This window comes from Platichthys flesus, chromosome 8 (genome assembly GCF_949316205.1).
Source record: "Platichthys flesus chromosome 8, fPlaFle2.1, whole genome shotgun sequence".
NCBI lineage: Eukaryota > Metazoa > Chordata > Actinopteri > Pleuronectiformes > Pleuronectidae > Platichthys > Platichthys flesus.
The window spans coordinates 11,247,952-11,264,826 of NC_084952.1; the positions used below are offsets into that span (position 1 = coordinate 11,247,952).

General features: G+C 41.8%; 5 protein-coding genes across 5 annotated transcripts; all 5 read left to right on the top strand.

Moving 5' to 3' along the window:
* Nucleotides 1-251: 251 nt before the first annotated feature.
* On the top strand, nt 252-2,750 carry LOC133959178 (protocadherin alpha-8-like). The gene is made up of 2 exons (XM_062394272.1): nt 252-2,640; nt 2,740-2,750. The coding sequence occupies exons 1-2, from the start codon at nt 252-254 to the stop codon at nt 2,748-2,750; spliced, it is 2,400 nt and encodes a 799-aa protein (XP_062250256.1).
* An 883-nt stretch (nt 2,751-3,633) lies between these two features.
* On the top strand, nt 3,634-6,012 carry LOC133959179 (protocadherin alpha-6-like). Its single transcript, XM_062394273.1, has one exon. The coding sequence runs from the start codon at nt 3,634-3,636 to the stop codon at nt 6,010-6,012; it is 2,379 nt and encodes a 792-aa protein (XP_062250257.1).
* Nucleotides 6,013-7,147: 1,135 nt separating this feature from the next.
* Nucleotides 7,148-9,751, top strand: LOC133959180 (protocadherin alpha-8-like). The gene is made up of 2 exons (XM_062394274.1): nt 7,148-9,505; nt 9,746-9,751. The coding sequence occupies exons 1-2, from the start codon at nt 7,148-7,150 to the stop codon at nt 9,749-9,751; spliced, it is 2,364 nt and encodes a 787-aa protein (XP_062250258.1).
* A 793-nt stretch (nt 9,752-10,544) lies between these two features.
* LOC133959280 (protocadherin alpha-8-like) lies at nt 10,545-12,908 on the top strand. Its single transcript, XM_062394399.1, has one exon. The coding sequence runs from the start codon at nt 10,545-10,547 to the stop codon at nt 12,906-12,908; it is 2,364 nt and encodes a 787-aa protein (XP_062250383.1).
* A 944-nt stretch (nt 12,909-13,852) lies between these two features.
* On the top strand, nt 13,853-16,383 carry LOC133959181 (protocadherin alpha-8-like). The gene has a single exon (XM_062394275.1). It carries the CDS (start codon nt 13,909-13,911, stop codon nt 16,381-16,383), a length of 2,475 nt encoding a protein of 824 aa, XP_062250259.1. The 5' UTR covers nt 13,853-13,908.
* Nucleotides 16,384-16,875: the final 492 nt, after the last annotated feature.

Consider the following 16,875-nt stretch of genomic DNA (forward strand, 5'->3'; position numbering starts at 1 on the left):
TCAGTATCATATCAGCATCCATTGTTGTTGCGTTATGGAGTTGGCCCTGCCCCTTCCAGCGAGGTTTTGTTCTGATCGACAGACATAACGCTGTAAACCTTCCACACAAACGACTGATGCGGTTACGCGCAGAGTGAGGCTGAAAATATGGGAGACGGTTCCTCATTGTATTTTATATTTTAGACGAATTCCTCCTTCATAAGAACCTTTGAGTGGATGTAACAATAACTACAGTGGTCTGAGCTGAGGCGATGGAACAAAGACGAGGAATATTCGCCTGGTGGGTGGCCTTCCGTTTTTCGGTGATACTGAGCTGCGTGATGCGGGTTTCAGCTCAGATCAAATATTCTGTTCCAGAGGAAGTGAAGGTGGGATCTATTGTTGGAAACGTCGCAAAGGATCTAGGACTCGACATCACTACATTGGAAGAAAGACGCTTTCGGATTGTCTCCGGAACAGAAGATTCTCAGTTTGAAGTACATCAGAACAATGGCGTGTTGTATGTGCGTAAAAGCATTGACCGAGAGGAGCTCTGTGAAAGCGCTTCGCCGTGTGTAGTAAACCTGAAAATGGTCGCTGAGAATCCGATGGAAATACATTATGTGGCAGTGGAAATCCTTGATGTCAATGATCATTCACCAAGTTTTCAGGAGGAAGAACATGTATTAGAAATATCTGAGTCGACTGTTCCCGGTAAACGCTTCCAATTACCAACAGCGCAAGACCCAGATGTTGGCATCAATACAGTACGTGTGTATAAATTAAACCACAATGAATATTTTAGCACACAGATTCGAGAGACAGGAGATGACAAGATACCATTCTTAGTTTTACAAAAGTCTCTAGATCGAGAAAAGCACAATGAGCACAGACTGATACTGACAGCTGTCGATGGTGGAAATCCACCGAGATCAGGGACTCTTAACGTCACAGTCTTTGTTTTAGATTCAAACGATAATCATCCTATATTTAGCCAAGAGGTGTATTCAGTAACACTACCTGAAAATGTAAAGGCTGAAACAAGTGTTATTGCAGTAACTGCAACTGATCTGGATGTAAGTTCCAATGGAGATATTGAATATGTTTTTGGTGGTAAAATTGACCGGAAAATATATGATATGTTTGTCTTAGATAAAGACACTGGTGAAATTCGAGTAAAGGGAGATATTGACTTTGAGAAGAATGAGGTTTTTAAGTTAAATGTCCATGCCACTGACAAAGGACAACCTCCAATGAGTACTGATTGCAGAGTGATAATCAAAGTTCTGGACGAAAACGACAACACACCTGAGATAGAGGTGACGTCGTTGTCACAGATGGTGTCTGAAGACTCAAAACCCGGAACGGTGGTTTCTCTCATTAGTATTACTGACAGAGACGCCGGTTTAAACGGTAAAGTCATATGTAGTCTCTCAGATAATGTGCCATTCGAATTAAAACCGTCATATCAAGATAACATGTACTCGTTAGTTTTGAAAAATCGTTTGGATCGAGAATTAGTGTCACATTATGAAATTGAACTCACAGCGACAGACTGTGGGCAGCCTCCCCTGTCTACATTCAAAACTCTGAGTATTGACGTATCAGACGTGAATGATAACAACCCTCAGTTTCTAAAGAATCCAATCGAACTTTACCTGGTGGAAAATAACGTACCAGGAAATATTATATTTTCTGTGACAGCTTCGGATAACGACATGAATGAAAACGCGGCTTTAACTTATAATATTGTGAGAGGGGAAGGTAGCCAAGTTAAAAATGCAGCATTTTTAAGTATTAACTCTGATAATGGACAAATATCAGCGCTGAAAAGTTTTGACTTTGAAACTGTGAAAACGTTCAAGTTCCACGTTGTTGCGTCAGATTCCGGAACTCCGTCACTGAGCAGCAACGTCACAGTGAACGTGTTCATTCTGGATCAGAACGACAACGCTCCAGTCATCCTGTATCCAGTCAGCTCCAACGGTTCTGCTGAAGGTGTGGAGGAGATTCCCCGCAATGTGAACGCAGGACACTTGGTGACTAAAGTCAGAGCCTATGACGCTGATATAGGATATAACGGCTGGTTACTGTTTTCACTGCAGGAGGTTACTGACCACAGTCTCTTTGGTTTGGACCGCTATACAGGACAGATCAGAACACTTCGCTCATTCACAGAGACAGACGAGGCTGAGCACAAGCTGCTCATACTGGTCAAAGACAATGGGAACGTGTCACTCTCAACAACAGCTACTTTCATTGTCAGAGTCGTGGAGCCCAAAGAAGCTTTTGCAGCTTCTGATGTTAAAAGCTCAACAAAAGCAAATGAGGACAATAATGTGACTTTTTACCTGATGATAACTGTGGGCTCAGTTTCAGCTCTTTTCCTCGTCAGTATCATCGTGCTGATTTCAATGCAGTGCTCAAAGTCCACAGACTACACTTCTAAATATCTGCCAGAGCCTAATTATGATGGGACACTGTGTCACAGCATCCAGTATAGATCTGGAGACAAACGCTACATGTTAGTTGGACCCAGGATGAGTATAGGATCTACTATAGTCCCAGGAAGCCATGCCAATACACTAATGCTGCCTGACAGGAGAGGGATATCTGGAGAGGTAAGACAAACAAAAATCATATATTTTCAATTGCATTGTGGTCAAAGCTGTCTTCGCATCATTCGTTTAAATTACTCTTGTACATATTCTAAGACGCTGTTTGAGTTTCTTCTCTCTCTTAACGTCTCACTGCCAACAGTTTTAAAGTAAGATATTCAATTAATTAAAATGTTTATATAGCAACACACTGGATGTGGCTAGACAGCTCGGTCTATAACACAAATCAGCATGAAAACTAATAGTCATTAGGAATGTTATATGCACAAAAAAGCTAAATTACTTCGAAGTGGTCAGTCTGTATGGGCAGAATCTGATCTTGACGCTGTCCATGGTCCTGAAAAGAATGAACTGCCCAGCAAAACAGTAAATTGTCTTTATTTGTGAATATGTGGGTAGGAAGTTTTCAGTGCCTTCCAACTTCTAACTTATGCATGATGGGACAGTTGGTAGATGGAGCATTATGTGTGGAATGTTTAAGCAGCATGACTGTGTTGTATTTTAGTTGTTGCAATTCGATGAGGATTCTCTGTCATCAGTTCATGGTGTCTTTTAGTTGTTATTTACATTTGTCATAACAAGGACAGACATACACATATTCAGGATTGATGTCAATGGTACTGACACGCTGAATATGGTCAGCTTTACCAGTTAAGCAATGAAAACTATTATTTTAATGATCAATCAAATTATTACGAGCAGACAATATCATAATGTTGGGCTTTTATTAGTTTCCCAAGACCTGAGTTTTGCTCTCATGTCAATAAGAGCGTTTGATAAGCTGATAAAGAGAACAGTTCCCTGTAACAACCTCTGGGTGTCACTATCAAATCATGAAACCATAAACGTCTTCATCCCACCCCTTGCAAACCTTTTGTTTGACATTTTATCAGTGCAAGGGAAGCAGTTGAATCAAGCCCACCGAACGATGAGATCACGTCTGCGTTCTGCAAATATGCAACACTCACGGCATTAATATAAATAATTGTTGGTCGCATTAACAGGCTCGTGCGTGTATGTTGTTTGTGTTACAACGATGGGAACGGATACAAATACTCCAACGAGGAGAAGCTCAACGGTGGCTTTTTATGGGATTCTGCTGCTGTTTTTCGGAGAAAAGGCTTTTGCTCAAATCCGATACTCTGTTCCCGAGGAGGTTAAAGACGGAACTGTGGTTGGAAACGTTGCGAAGGATCTTGGCCTGGACATCGCTTCTTTGATTGATAGACGGTTCCGCGTTGTGTCTGGAAGTGAAGACGCTATCTTTGAAGTAAACCAGAAAAATGGGGCACTGTACGTCAATAATCACATTGACAGAGAGGAGCTTTGTCAGGGCAGTGGCGCCTGCCTCATGGAGCTGAAAATCCTCGTTGAAAACCCTTTGGAAATACACTACGCTGTTGTGGAAATTACTGATGTGAATGATCACGCTCCTAGTTTTCCCGAAAAGAATCAGACGTTTGAAATAGCGGAACAAACGCTGCCAGGAAAACGATTTCAGCTGCACACTGCTCGTGATCCTGATGCCGGAATTAACTCAATTCGTACGTACACTTTAACAACAAATGAGCACTTTGAAATAAATATTCGTCAAAGTGATGTGGGTAAGATACCATTTTTAGTGCTTAAGAAATCGTTGGACAGAGAACAAAAGAACACACACACTCTGCTGGTGACTGCAGTTGACGGAGGTAAACCTCCGAGATCAGGCACGTTAAACGTTTCCATTATTGTTCTCGACAGTAATGACAATCGCCCTGTATTCAGTCAGGAACTGTACGAAGTTTTAATTCAAGAAAATGTTCTTCCTGGCACGTCAGTGTTTAGAATGAATGCGACAGATCGTGATGAAGGCGCTAATGGAGAAATTGAGTACGCACTTGGAAAAACCTTGTTGCGGAAGGCCTACGATATTTTTGAATTGGACAAATTAACTGGAGAAATAAAAATAAAAGGAGTAGTAGACTATGAAGAAAACGATGAATATGAACTGGTTGTGGAGGCGTCCGATAAAGGAACACCTCCACTGACAGGTGAGTGTAGAGTCATTATTAAGATTAAAGACGTCAACGACAATCCCCCGGAAATAGAAGTAACGTCACTGTCAGACACAGCGTCAGAAGACTCAAAACCCGGAACGGTTATTTCACTTCTTAGTGTGCGGGACAGAGACTCAGGGGTTAACAGTAAAATAATTTCACAAATAACAAATGACGTTCCGTTTGTATTAAAGGCCTCGTATAAGGAGAACACATATTCAGTGGTCACAAATGATTATTTAGATCGAGAGCAGGTGTCACATTATGAGATAACAATAAAAGCAACTGACTGCGGCGAACCTCCCTTATCTACTTTTAAAACTCTCAACATTTGGATTTCAGATGTAAATGACAACAGTCCACATTTTGAAAAAAGCAGGTTAGAGTTTTATCTGTCAGAAAATAATGCAGCTGGAAACTCGATATTCTCTGTCAGTGCAACGGACAATGATTTGAATGACAATGCAGCTATTTCTTATCATATTGTCAGGGAAGGGAATAAAAATGACATAATGGCTTTCCTCAACATAAATTCTGATAACGGTCAGATTACATCCTTAAAAAGTTTCGACTTTGAAACAGTGAAAACTGTCCAGTTCCACGTTGTAGCGTCAGATTCTGGAACTCCGTCAATGAGCAGCAACGTCACAGTGAACGTGTTCATTCTGGATCAGAACGACAACACTCCAGTCATCCTGTATCCAGTCAGCTCCAACGGTTCTGCTGAAGGTGTTGAGGAGATTCCCCGCAATGTGAACGCAGGACACTTGGTGACTAAAGTCAGAGCCTATGACGCTGATATAGGATATAATGGCTGGTTACTGTTTTCACTGCAGGAAGTTACTGACCACAGTCTCTTTGGTTTGGACCGCTATACAGGACAGATCAGAACACTTCGCTCATTCACAGAGACAGACGAGGCTGAGCACAAGCTGCTCATACTGGTCAAAGACAATGGGAACGTGTCACTCTCAGCAACAGCTACTGTCATTGTCAGAGTCGTGGAGCCCAAAGAAGCTTTTGCAGCTTCTGATGTTAAAAGCTCAACAAAAGCAGAGGAGGACAATAATGTGACTTTTTACCTGATGATAACTGTGAGCTCAGTTTCAGCTCTTTTTCTCGTTAGTATCATCGTGCTGATTTCCATGCAGTGCTCAAAGTCCACAGACTATACTTCTAAATATCTGCCAGAGCCTAATTATGATGGGACACTGTGTCACAGCATCCAGTACAGATCTGGAGACAAACGCTACATGTTAGTTGGACCCAGGATGAGTATAGGATCTACTATAGCCCCAGGAAACCATGCCAATACACTAATGCTGCCTGACAGGAGGTCTGCAACTGGCAAGGTAAGCCCATGTATCTCAATTTAAGGTAATTGTTCATGCACTCACAAACTAACAAAGATAATATCCTCCTGAGCCATAGGATCACCTCGAGAAGCTTAAAATAATCAATGGTGACAGTACAAAAATGTTTCAATGGCCATTTGCCTCTCTTAGAATAAGTGTTTGTTTCCTCTTGTAAGAGATTATAGTGCTGTGATAAGTGTACTTATGCTGATACTCTTCACACAGTGAACTTGTTCATGTCGGCATTCATGTTGCAGATGGAAATTGTTTTTTCTTAGCAATATGTATAGGCTTTTGCTCAGGGGAAGGCAATTTTCGCAGCGATGTACATTGTTCTTGATAACCTTTTAAACTTGAATGTTAATTTCTTTTAAAAGCTGTATGTATTTAGCTTATACGTTCTTATGGATGGAAAGGATTTTATTCGTGGTCTGTTTTTTAGCCCATTTACTACAAATCAGTGCAACTTAACTGCGCTTCTGTCATTTAGGAATCTGGTTGTACTTCCAGGATTCCAGTGGTTCATTTAAACTAAGCTCACTCTCTTTTGTTTGATCTACTACAGATGTTCTTAACTTCAGTCTCTTTAAATTGTATTTACGGGTCATTTAGTCCATAAATTCCTGCACACGAGCATGTGGTCTTAGTTAATTTGGTCACGCTGTTGTGACGTGTACATCTTGTTTTATTATATCGTCTGGAAGAGAGAGCAAACGTTGTGTCACTTTATCGACAATTGAAATGGTTTGTTCAGTTTTAAGACATTACAGCACCAACGCTGTTGTGTACCCGATAGGGATGAATGTTTATCTTAAATACATATGTATGTGTGAGTCTAAATTTGATGCTTTCTGGTCGGTGGAATCGTTTTTTCTCCCCTTTATGACGAATTTAACGGTGGAGTTTCCCACTGGGTGTCAGTGTTACAGTACGGAATTGCAGAGGCTTCAGGAAAAATAGACTCTGCCCCTTTCAGAGACAGTTTTTTGTCCGCTCGACCACAAAGGATGCCACCTATTCGGATATTTTCCTTCCATCGCGCGCAGGTCTTTCTGAAACGTGATCGCAGGACGGCCGGGGTGTTTTAAGACGACGACATTTGAGGATGCTATTCTAAATGATTTACGCCAAAGGAGAGGAAGGATAAAGAGGCAGAATGATGTCTTGGTCGCGTCCGCTGCTTTTCTCTCTGCTGTTTTGCTTTGGCGAGCTGATCCTCGCCCAGATAAAATACACGACACCGGAGGAGGTCAAAGTGGGAGCTGTTGTTGGAAACGTGGCCAAAGATTTGGGCCTGGACGTCAGCGCCTTGATTAACAGACGATTCCGTATCGTGTCCGGAGCTCAGGACGCGCTGTTTGAGGTAAACCCGAACAATGGGGTTTTATATGTTCACAAGAATCTCGACCGAGAACAGCTGTGCGATAAAAACGGAGCCTGCTTAATAGATGTGAAAATCGTTATTGAGAATCCGCTGGAAATTCATTATGTCACAGTGGAAATAACGGATGCAAACGACCACGCACCGACTTTTACGGAGAAAGAAAAGATAATTGAAATAGCAGAGACGACGCTGCCAGAGGTCCGGTTTCAGTTACCGGGCGCACGTGATCCCGATGTGGGAATAAATTCTGTGCAGCGTTATAAACTCAGTCAAAACGATGATTTTCATCTGGAAATTCGAGATAGGGGAGACATTAAAATCCCATTCTTGGTGTTACAGAGAAACTTGGACAGAGAGAAGAAAACAAACCACAGCTTGGTTTTAACCGCTATAGATGGAGGGACACCAGCAAAATCTGCGAATCTTAATCTCACCATAAAGGTTCTTGACAACAATGATAATAGGCCAATTTTTTCGAAAGAGGTTTACTCTGTGATTTTACAGGAAAATGTTGCTATAGGTACAATTGTAATACAAGTACAAGCGACTGATCTAGATGAGGGAACTAATGGGGAGGTCCAGTATGCCTTCGGTGGTGATATTAATTCGAAAGTGTTGGATCTTTTTAGCCTCGATAGAAACACAGGTGAAATTCGAGTTAAAGGAAACATTGACTATGAGACAGCTGATGTTTTCAAGTTAGACGTCCAAGCCTCTGACAAGGGCCAGCCGCCTATGACAACAGACTGCAATATCCTAATAAAGATTCAAGACGTGAATGACAATAAACCAGAGATTGAGGTGACGTCAATATCCAACATGGTCCCAGAAGATTCAAAACATGGGACCGTGATTTCCCTCATCAGTGTCACAGACCTTGATTCTGGCCTGAATGGAAAAGTAATATGCAGTCTGACGGGGAATGTGCCATTCGAGTTAAAACCTTCCTTTAAGGAAAACATGTATTCATTAGTGACAAAAGAAAAGCTTGACAGAGAAAATGTGTCACATTATGACATAACAATAACGGCTACAGACTGTGGAGAGCCTCCGCTCTCTGCGTTGAAAACTTTGAGTATTGAAGTGTCAGATGTCAATGATAATGCCCCAGAGTTCCCACACAGCCCCCTGGCGTTATATCTGATAGAAAACAACACTCCTGGCGCATCGATATTTTCCGTGAGTGCATTTGACAAAGATTTAAACGACAACGCGGCAGTGTCCTATCGAATTGGAAGGGGAGGTGCCCAGAATAATATGGCCTCTTTTCTAAATATTAATTCCGATAATGGACACATTTCAGCGCTGAAAAGTTTCGACTTTGAAACAGTGAAAACTGTCCAGTTCCACGTTGTAGCGTCAGATTCTGGAACTCCGTCAATGAGCAGCAACGTCACAGTGAACGTGTTCATTCTGGATCAGAACGACAACACTCCAGTCATCCTGTATCCAGTCAGCTCCAACGGTTCTGCTGAAGGTGTTGAGGAGATTCCCCGCAATGTGAACGCAGGACACTTGGTGACTAAAGTCAGAGCCTATGACGCTGATATAGGATATAATGGCTGGTTACTGTTTTCACTGCAGGAAGTTACTGACCACAGTCTCTTTGGTTTGGACCGCTATACAGGACAGATCAGAACACTTCGCTCATTCACAGAGACAGACGAGGCTGAGCACAAACTGGTCATACTGGTCAAAGACAATGGGAACGTGTCCCTCTCAGCAACAGCTACTGTCATCGTCAAAGTCGTGGAGCCCAAAGAAGCTTTTGCAGCTTCTGATGTTAAAAGCTCAACAAAAGCAGAGGAGGACAATAATGTGACTTTTTACCTGATGATAACTGTGGGCTCAGTTTCAGCTCTTTTTCTCGTCAGTATCATCGTGCTGATTTCAATGCAGTGCTCAAAGTCCACAAACTACACTTCTAAATATCTACCAGAGCCTAATTATGATGGGACACTATGTCATAGCATCCAGTACAGATCTGGAGACAAACGCTACATGTTAGTTGGACCTAGGATGAGCATAGGATCTACTATAGTTCCAGGAAGCCATGCCAACACACTAATGCTGCCTGACAGGAGAGGGATATCTGGAGAGGTAAGACATACAAAAATCATACATTTTCCAGTGCATAGCATTGTATTTACATTGTGGTCAAAGCTTTCTTCCTATCATTTGTTTAAATTACTCTTGTACATATTCTAAGAAGTTGTTTGAGTTTCTTCTCTCTCTTAACGTCTCACTGCCAACGGTTATAAAGTAAGATATTCAATTAATTAAAATGTTTAAATAGCAACACACTGGATGTGGCTAGAGAGCTCTGTCTATAACACAAAACGGCACTGTCCTGTTCTTGCACACCCATAGTCATGATGAATGATATATAGACAAAAAAAGCAAATTTTCTTTGAAGTGGTCTGTCTGTACGGGCAGAATCTGATCATCGTGACCGCTGTCCGTGGTGCTGAAAATAATGAACTGCTCAGCAAAACCGTAAATTGTCTGTATTTGTGAATATGTGGGCAATACGTTTTCAGTGCATTCTAACTTCTAACCTATGTCTGATGTGAAAGTTGGTAGATGGAGCATTATGTGTGGAATGTTTGAGCAGCATGACTGTGTTGTATTTTAGTTGTTTCAAATCGGTGAGGATTCTCTGTAATCAGTTCATGGTGTCTTTGGTTGTTATTTACATTTGTCATAACCAGGACAGACATACACATATTCATGATTGCTGTCCATGGTACTGACAAGCTGAATATGGTCAGCTTTATCAGTAAAGCAGTGGAAACTATTATTTTAATGATCAATCAAATTATTACGAGCAGACAATATCATAATTTGGGGCTTTTATTAGTTTCCCAATACCTGAGTTTTGCTCTCATGTCAATAAGAGCGTTTGATAAGCTGATAAAGAGAACAGTTCCCTGTAACAACCTCTGGGTGTCACTATCAAATCATGAAACCATAAACGTCTTCATCCCACCCCTTGCAAACCTTTTGTTTGACATTTTATCATCAGTGCAGGGAAGCAGTTGAATCTAGCCCACCGACCGATGAGATCACGTCTGCGTTCTGCAAATATGCAACACTCACGGCATTAATATAAATAATTGTTGGTCGCATTAACAGGCTCGTGCGTGTATGTTGTGTTTGTGTTACAACGATGGGAACGGATACAAATACTCCAACGAGGAAGCGCTCCACGGTGGCTTTTTATGGGATTCTGCTGCTGTTTTTCGGAGAACAGGCTTTTGCTCAAATCCGATACTCTGTTCCCGAGGAGGTTAAAGACGGAACTGTCGTTGGAAACGTTGCGAAGGATCTTGGCCTGGATATCGCTTCTTTGATTGATAGACGGTTCCGCGTTGTGTCTGGAAGTAAAGACGCTATTTTTGAAGTAAACCAGAATAATGGAGCACTGTACGTCAATAATCACATTGACAGGGAGGAGCTTTGTCAGGGCAGTGGCGCCTGCCTCATGGAGCTGAAAATCCTCGTTGAAAACCCTTTGGAAATACACTACGCTGTTGTGGAAATTACTGATGTTAATGATCATTCTCCGAGTTTTCCCGAAAAGAATCAAACATTTGAAATAGCGGAACAAACGCTGCCAGGAAGGAGATTTCAGCTGCACACTGCTAGTGACCCTGATGCCGGAATAAACTCAATTCGTACGTACACTTTAACAGTAAATGAACATTTTGAAATAAATATCCGTCAAAACGATGCAGCTAAGATACCATTTTTAGTGCTTAAGAAATCGTTGGACAGAGAACAAAAGAACACGCACACTCTGCTGGTGACTGCAGTTGACGGAGGTAAACCTCCGAGATCAGGCACGTTAAATGTTTCCATTATTGTTCTCGACAGTAATGACAATCGCCCTGTATTCAGTCAGGAACTGTACGAAGTTTTAATTCAAGAAAACGTTCCTCCTGGTACGTCAGTGTTTAAAATGAATGCGACAGATCGCGACGAAGACAATAATGGGGAAATTGAGTACACGCTTGGAAAAACCTTGTTGCGGAAGGCCTACGATATTTTTGAATTGGACAAATTAACTGGAGAAATAAAAATAAAAGGAGTAGTAGACTATGAAGAAAACGATGAATATGAACTGGTTGTGGAGGCGTCCGATAAAGGAACACCTCCACTGACAGGTGAGTGTAGAGTCATTATTAAGATTAAAGACGTCAACGATAATCCCCCAGAAATAGAAGTAACGTCACTGTCAGACACAGCGTCAGAAGACTCAAAACCTGGAACGGTTATTTCGCTTCTTAGCGTGCGGGACAAAGACTCAGGTGTTAACAGTAAAATAATTTCCCAAATAACAAATGACGTTCCGTTTGTATTGAAGGCCTCGTATAAGGAGAACACATATTCAGTGGTCACAAATGATTATTTAGATCGAGAGCAGGTGTCACATTATGAGATAACAATAAAAGCAACGGACTGCGGCGAACCTCCCTTATCTACTTTTAAAACTCTCAACATTTGGATTTCAGATGTAAATGACAACAGTCCACATTTTGAAAAAAGCAGGTTAGAGTTTTATCTCTCAGAAAATAATGCAGCTGGAAACTCGATATTCTCTGTCAGTGCAACGGACAATGATTTGAATGATAATGCAGCTATTTCTTATCATATTGTCAGGGAAGGGAATAAAAATGACATAACTTTCCTCAACATAAATTCTGATAACGGTCAGATTACATCCTTAAAAAGTTTCGACTTTGAAACAGTGAAAACTTTCCAGTTCCACGTTGTTGCGTCAGATTCTGGAACTCCGTCACTGAGCAGCAACGTCACAGTGAACGTGTTCATTCTGGATCAGAACGACAACGCTCCAGTCATCCTGTATCCAGTGAGCTCCAACGGTTCTGCTGAAGGTGTGGAGGAGATTCCCCGCAATGTGAACGCTGGACACTTGGTGACTAAAGTCAGAGCCTATGATGCTGATATAGGATATAACGGCTGGTTACTGTTTTCACTGCAGGAAGTTACTGACCACAGTCTCTTTGGTTTGGACCGCTATACAGGACAGATCAGAACACTTCGCTCATTCACAGAGACAGACGAGGCTGAGCACAAACTGGTCATACTGGTCAAAGACAATGGGAACGTGTCACTCTCAGCAACAGCTACTGTCATCGTCAAAGTCGTGGAGCCCAAAGAAGCTTTTGCAGCTTCTGATGTGAAAAGTTCAACAAAAGCAGAGGAGGACAATAATGTGACTTTTTACCTGATGATAACTGTGGGCTCAGTTTCAGCTCTTTTTCTCATCAGTATCATCGTGCTGATTTCAATGCAGTGCTCAAAGTCCACAGACTATACTTCTAAATATCTGCCAGAGCCTAATTATGATGGGACACTGTGTCACAGCATCCAGTACAGATCTGGAGACAAACGCTACATGTTAGTTGGACCCAGGATGAGTATAGGATCTACTATAGTCCCAGGAAGCCATGCCAACACATTAATGCTGCCTGACAGGAGAGGGACATCTGGAGAGGTAAGACTTTAATAATGCACACTTTGTTCATGAGAAACACCTCCTATTTAATTGTAGCATTGTACTTAGTTGGACTAACGTAAGTCAAACACCTTTTTCATAAAATCAACATAAGCAGTACCATTTCCAAAAATTAGGATCATCACAATATGTGTGATGAGTTTGATGCTCTCTTTCGGGTCCTTGTAACAGTATTTGATGTTGCCTGTGTTGTTCTGTCTTTCACATGGTTTTGTATGACTGTGTGCAGCTTGTAATCCATAGGTTGCTCACATAATATTCCTGACTATCCCTGCCCATGTTGTTGACCTCTGCAGTACACTCTGGGGAGCATTATTATCGGCATATTTCAAAATGATATAATTCATAATAATGTCAGGCTCGTTTATGGCAATAAGTAGGCAGCAGGATTTTACACCGTGTTGACCCTGTTGGGTTATGTATTTGCTGGCTATGAATATGAGAGCACGGAGTTCATTGTTTCAGGTGCTGGGTTGGGATTGGGGGGGGGGGGGGCGCTGTACAAGGCACTGAAACGCATCTACTTCCCTGTTTCCACACAAAATAGAGTGTGTAGATAACACGATGTTGTAAAAAACGAGGCAATTGATGATACTTCATCAGAGTATTTAATGTGCATTACGTTGTAGCAGCATTTAAAATATCATTTATGACAATAAAATACAGGTACTTTAGCTCTTTGTATTTTAGTTAGAACCGTTCCTTTGCTCTTGATTCTCATTGCAGTCACAATGTTTGCTTACAATATATAAATGAGCAAATGTCTTCTGCATTAGTTCTGTTTGGAAGCTGTTATCCTCTTGGTGTCACTATAACATAAAGGATGCGATCAACATCGTCGTCCCTCCCCTCACAAAGCTTTTGTTCGGTGCCTCACAGCAGAACAAACGTTTGGTGTGAGAACGGCAGTCGAATGAGACCGTGTGGGGGTCGAATATAAACATTTGATCATACGAGTGGAATAATCCTGCGCTGATGCTGTTGGATAACGATGGGGAGCAAAGGACGACCGAGTGACTATGGCTTGCTCGCTTTTCGTTTGTGTTTACTGGGGTTTTTTGGAAAGCAGGCAGTGGGTGAATTGAGATACTCTATTCCCGAGGAGGTGAAAGAAGGAACCGTTGTTGGGAATGTCGCCAAGGATCTGGGTCTGGACAGAACGTCTCTGGCTGATCGACGTTTCCGTGTTGTTTCTGGATCTAAGGAGACTTTCTTTGAGGTAAATCCGGACAGCGGTGCTTTACAGGTCCGGAGCAAAATAGACAGGGAGGAGCTCTGTCACGGCAGTGGTGCCTGTGTAATGGAGCTAAAGATCCTTGTCGAAAATCCTCTGGAAATGCACCATGTCGTTATTGAAATCACTGATGTGAATGATCACGCTCCCAGTTTTTCCGAAAAGGCACAAACATTTGAAATAGCAGAGCATTCTTCTCCGGGAACGAGATTCGAACTGCACGCGGCCCGTGATCCCGATGCTGGAATAAATTCCATCCGCACATACACATTAACGTCAAACGATCACTTTGAAATAGATATAAGTAATAGCGATGAAGATAAGATACCATTGTTAGTGCTGAAGAAGGCATTAGACAGAGAACAGAAGAATAAACACGTGTTATTTGTTACAGCAGTTGACGGAGGTAAACCTCCGAGATCAGGCACAATGAATGTTTCCATTATCGTTCTAGACAGTAATGATAATCGTCCAATGTTTAGTCAGGAGACTTATCAAACAGAAATATATGAAAATGCTCAAATTGGCGCTGCTGTTACGAAAGTAAATGCAACGGATCCTGACGAAGGGAGTGGTGGAGAAATCGAGTACAGCTTCAGCAAAACAATGGCACGTAAAATCTACGAGATATTTGAACTGAACAGTTTAAGTGGACAAATTAAATTGAAAGGGCCGTTGGATTTTGAAGATTCGGAAATTTATAAACTGGAAGTCCAGGCATCCGATAAAGGGCAGCCTCCATTAACAGGGAGATGTAGAGTTATTGTAAAGATTAAAGACGTAAACGATAATCCGCCAGAAATAGAAGTGACATCCCTTTCTAATACAGTGTCTGAAGATGCAAAGCCTGGAACAGTTATTTCACTTATAAGTGTGACGGATAAAGACTCAGGTGTTAATGGAAAAGTTATTTTGCGCATAAACGACGGCGTGCCTTTCGAGTTAAAACCCTCCTATAAGGAGAATATTTATTCAGTTGTTACTAAAGCTTTATTAGATCGAGAGCAGGGGCCACAGTATGAAATTATTATTAAAGCCAATGATTGTGGCGAACCTCCCTTATCGACATTTAAAACTTTAAACGTTCAGATATCAGACGTTAATGACAACAGTCCACATTTCAACCAAAGTCCGTTACAGTTCTACCTGTCAGAAAATAATGTTGCTGGAGCGCCAGTATTCTCTTTGAGCGCAACTGACATTGACATGAATGAAAATGCGGCTATTTCATATCATATTGCGAGAGGAGGGGGTGGAAATGACGTGACGTCATCTTTCCTAAATATAAATACCGATAATGGGCAAATTTCGGCGCTAAAAAGTTTTGACTTTGAAACAGTGAAAACTTTCCAGTTCCACGTTGTTGCGTCAGATTCTGGAACTCCGTCACTGAGCAGCAACGTCACAGTGAACGTGTTCATTCTGGATCAGAACGACAACGCTCCAGTCATCCTGTATCCAGTCAGCTCCAACGGTTCTGCTGAAGGTGTGGAGGAGATTCCCCGCAATGTGAACGCAGGACACTTGGTGACTAAAGTCAGAGCCTATGACGCTGATATAGGATATAACGGCTGGTTACTGTTTTCACTGCAGGAAGTTACTGACCACAGTCTCTTTGGTTTGGACCGCTATACAGGACAGATCAGAACACTTCGCTCATTCACAGAGACAGACGAGGCTGAGCACAAGCTGGTCATACTGGTCAAAGACAATGGGAACGTGTCACTCTCAGCAACAGCTACTGTCATTGTCAAAGTCGTGGAGCCCAAAGAAGCTTTTGCAGCTTCTGATGTTAAAAGCTCAACAAAAGCAGAGGAGGACAATAATGTGACTTTTTACCTGATGATAACTGTGGGCTCAGTTTCAGCTCTTTTTTTCGTCAGTATCATCGTGCTGATTTCAATGCAGTGCTCAAAGTCCACAGACTACACTTCTAAATATCTGCCAGAGCCTAATTATGATGGGACACTTTGTCACAGCATCCAGTACAGATCTGGAGACAAACGCTACATGTTAGTTGGACCCAGGATGAGTATAGGATCTACTATAGCCCCAGGAAGCCATGCCAATACACTAATGCTGCCTGACAGGAGGTCTGCAACTGGCGAGGTAAGAGATTTTCTAATGTCATTCTGCAGGCTAAAAATGCAAAACAATTATGCAATCACACAATTGCTGGACAGCAACATAATCAGATTTAGATTGATGGCCAAGATTCAGGGCTTTCTGTGACATGAAACTGGATGATGTTTTTTACAACAAGTTTTAGCTTTTCTATTCTTGGAAAGCATCTCTGCTGGTTGTTGGTGTTGTCTTGATGGCATTTTGCTGGAATTATTGAATCTCCCCGTCATAAAATGTATGAAATGAATATTTGTCATCTTGCAAACTGCGTTAGTCTGTGTGACTTGTTATTGTGTGATATAACGATTGCATCTCATCTTCATGCTTAGTGTTTTATGCAGTATTTGTGGCAGTAAGTTACACGAATTCAAATATATCTGTGTTTCTGATGGAGTCGCATGGTGGCACTAAACAACAAGAAATACGCACCATACAGTTCACTCTCTGCAGGTCTATGAGACTGCCTCTGAATTCATTGAAGAGCGCGCACCATTATCCTCTGTCCGCGATTTCATATTGCCATATCGTCGTCCATGGGAAACGGGTGCTTTGTTAGCCCTGGATTTTATTTGTGGATTTAAAGAATATGTAAACAGTGTT

Coding starts and splice junctions, on each gene's coding strand:
- LOC133959178 (XM_062394272.1), top strand. CDS start 252: ATGGAACAAAGACGAGGAATATTCGCCTGGTGGGTGGCCTTCCGTTTT.
- LOC133959179 (XM_062394273.1), top strand. CDS start 3,634: ATGGGAACGGATACAAATACTCCAACGAGGAGAAGCTCAACGGTGGCT.
- LOC133959180 (XM_062394274.1), top strand. CDS start 7,148: ATGATGTCTTGGTCGCGTCCGCTGCTTTTCTCTCTGCTGTTTTGCTTT.
- LOC133959280 (XM_062394399.1), top strand. CDS start 10,545: ATGGGAACGGATACAAATACTCCAACGAGGAAGCGCTCCACGGTGGCT.
- LOC133959181 (XM_062394275.1), top strand. CDS start 13,909: ATGGGGAGCAAAGGACGACCGAGTGACTATGGCTTGCTCGCTTTTCGT.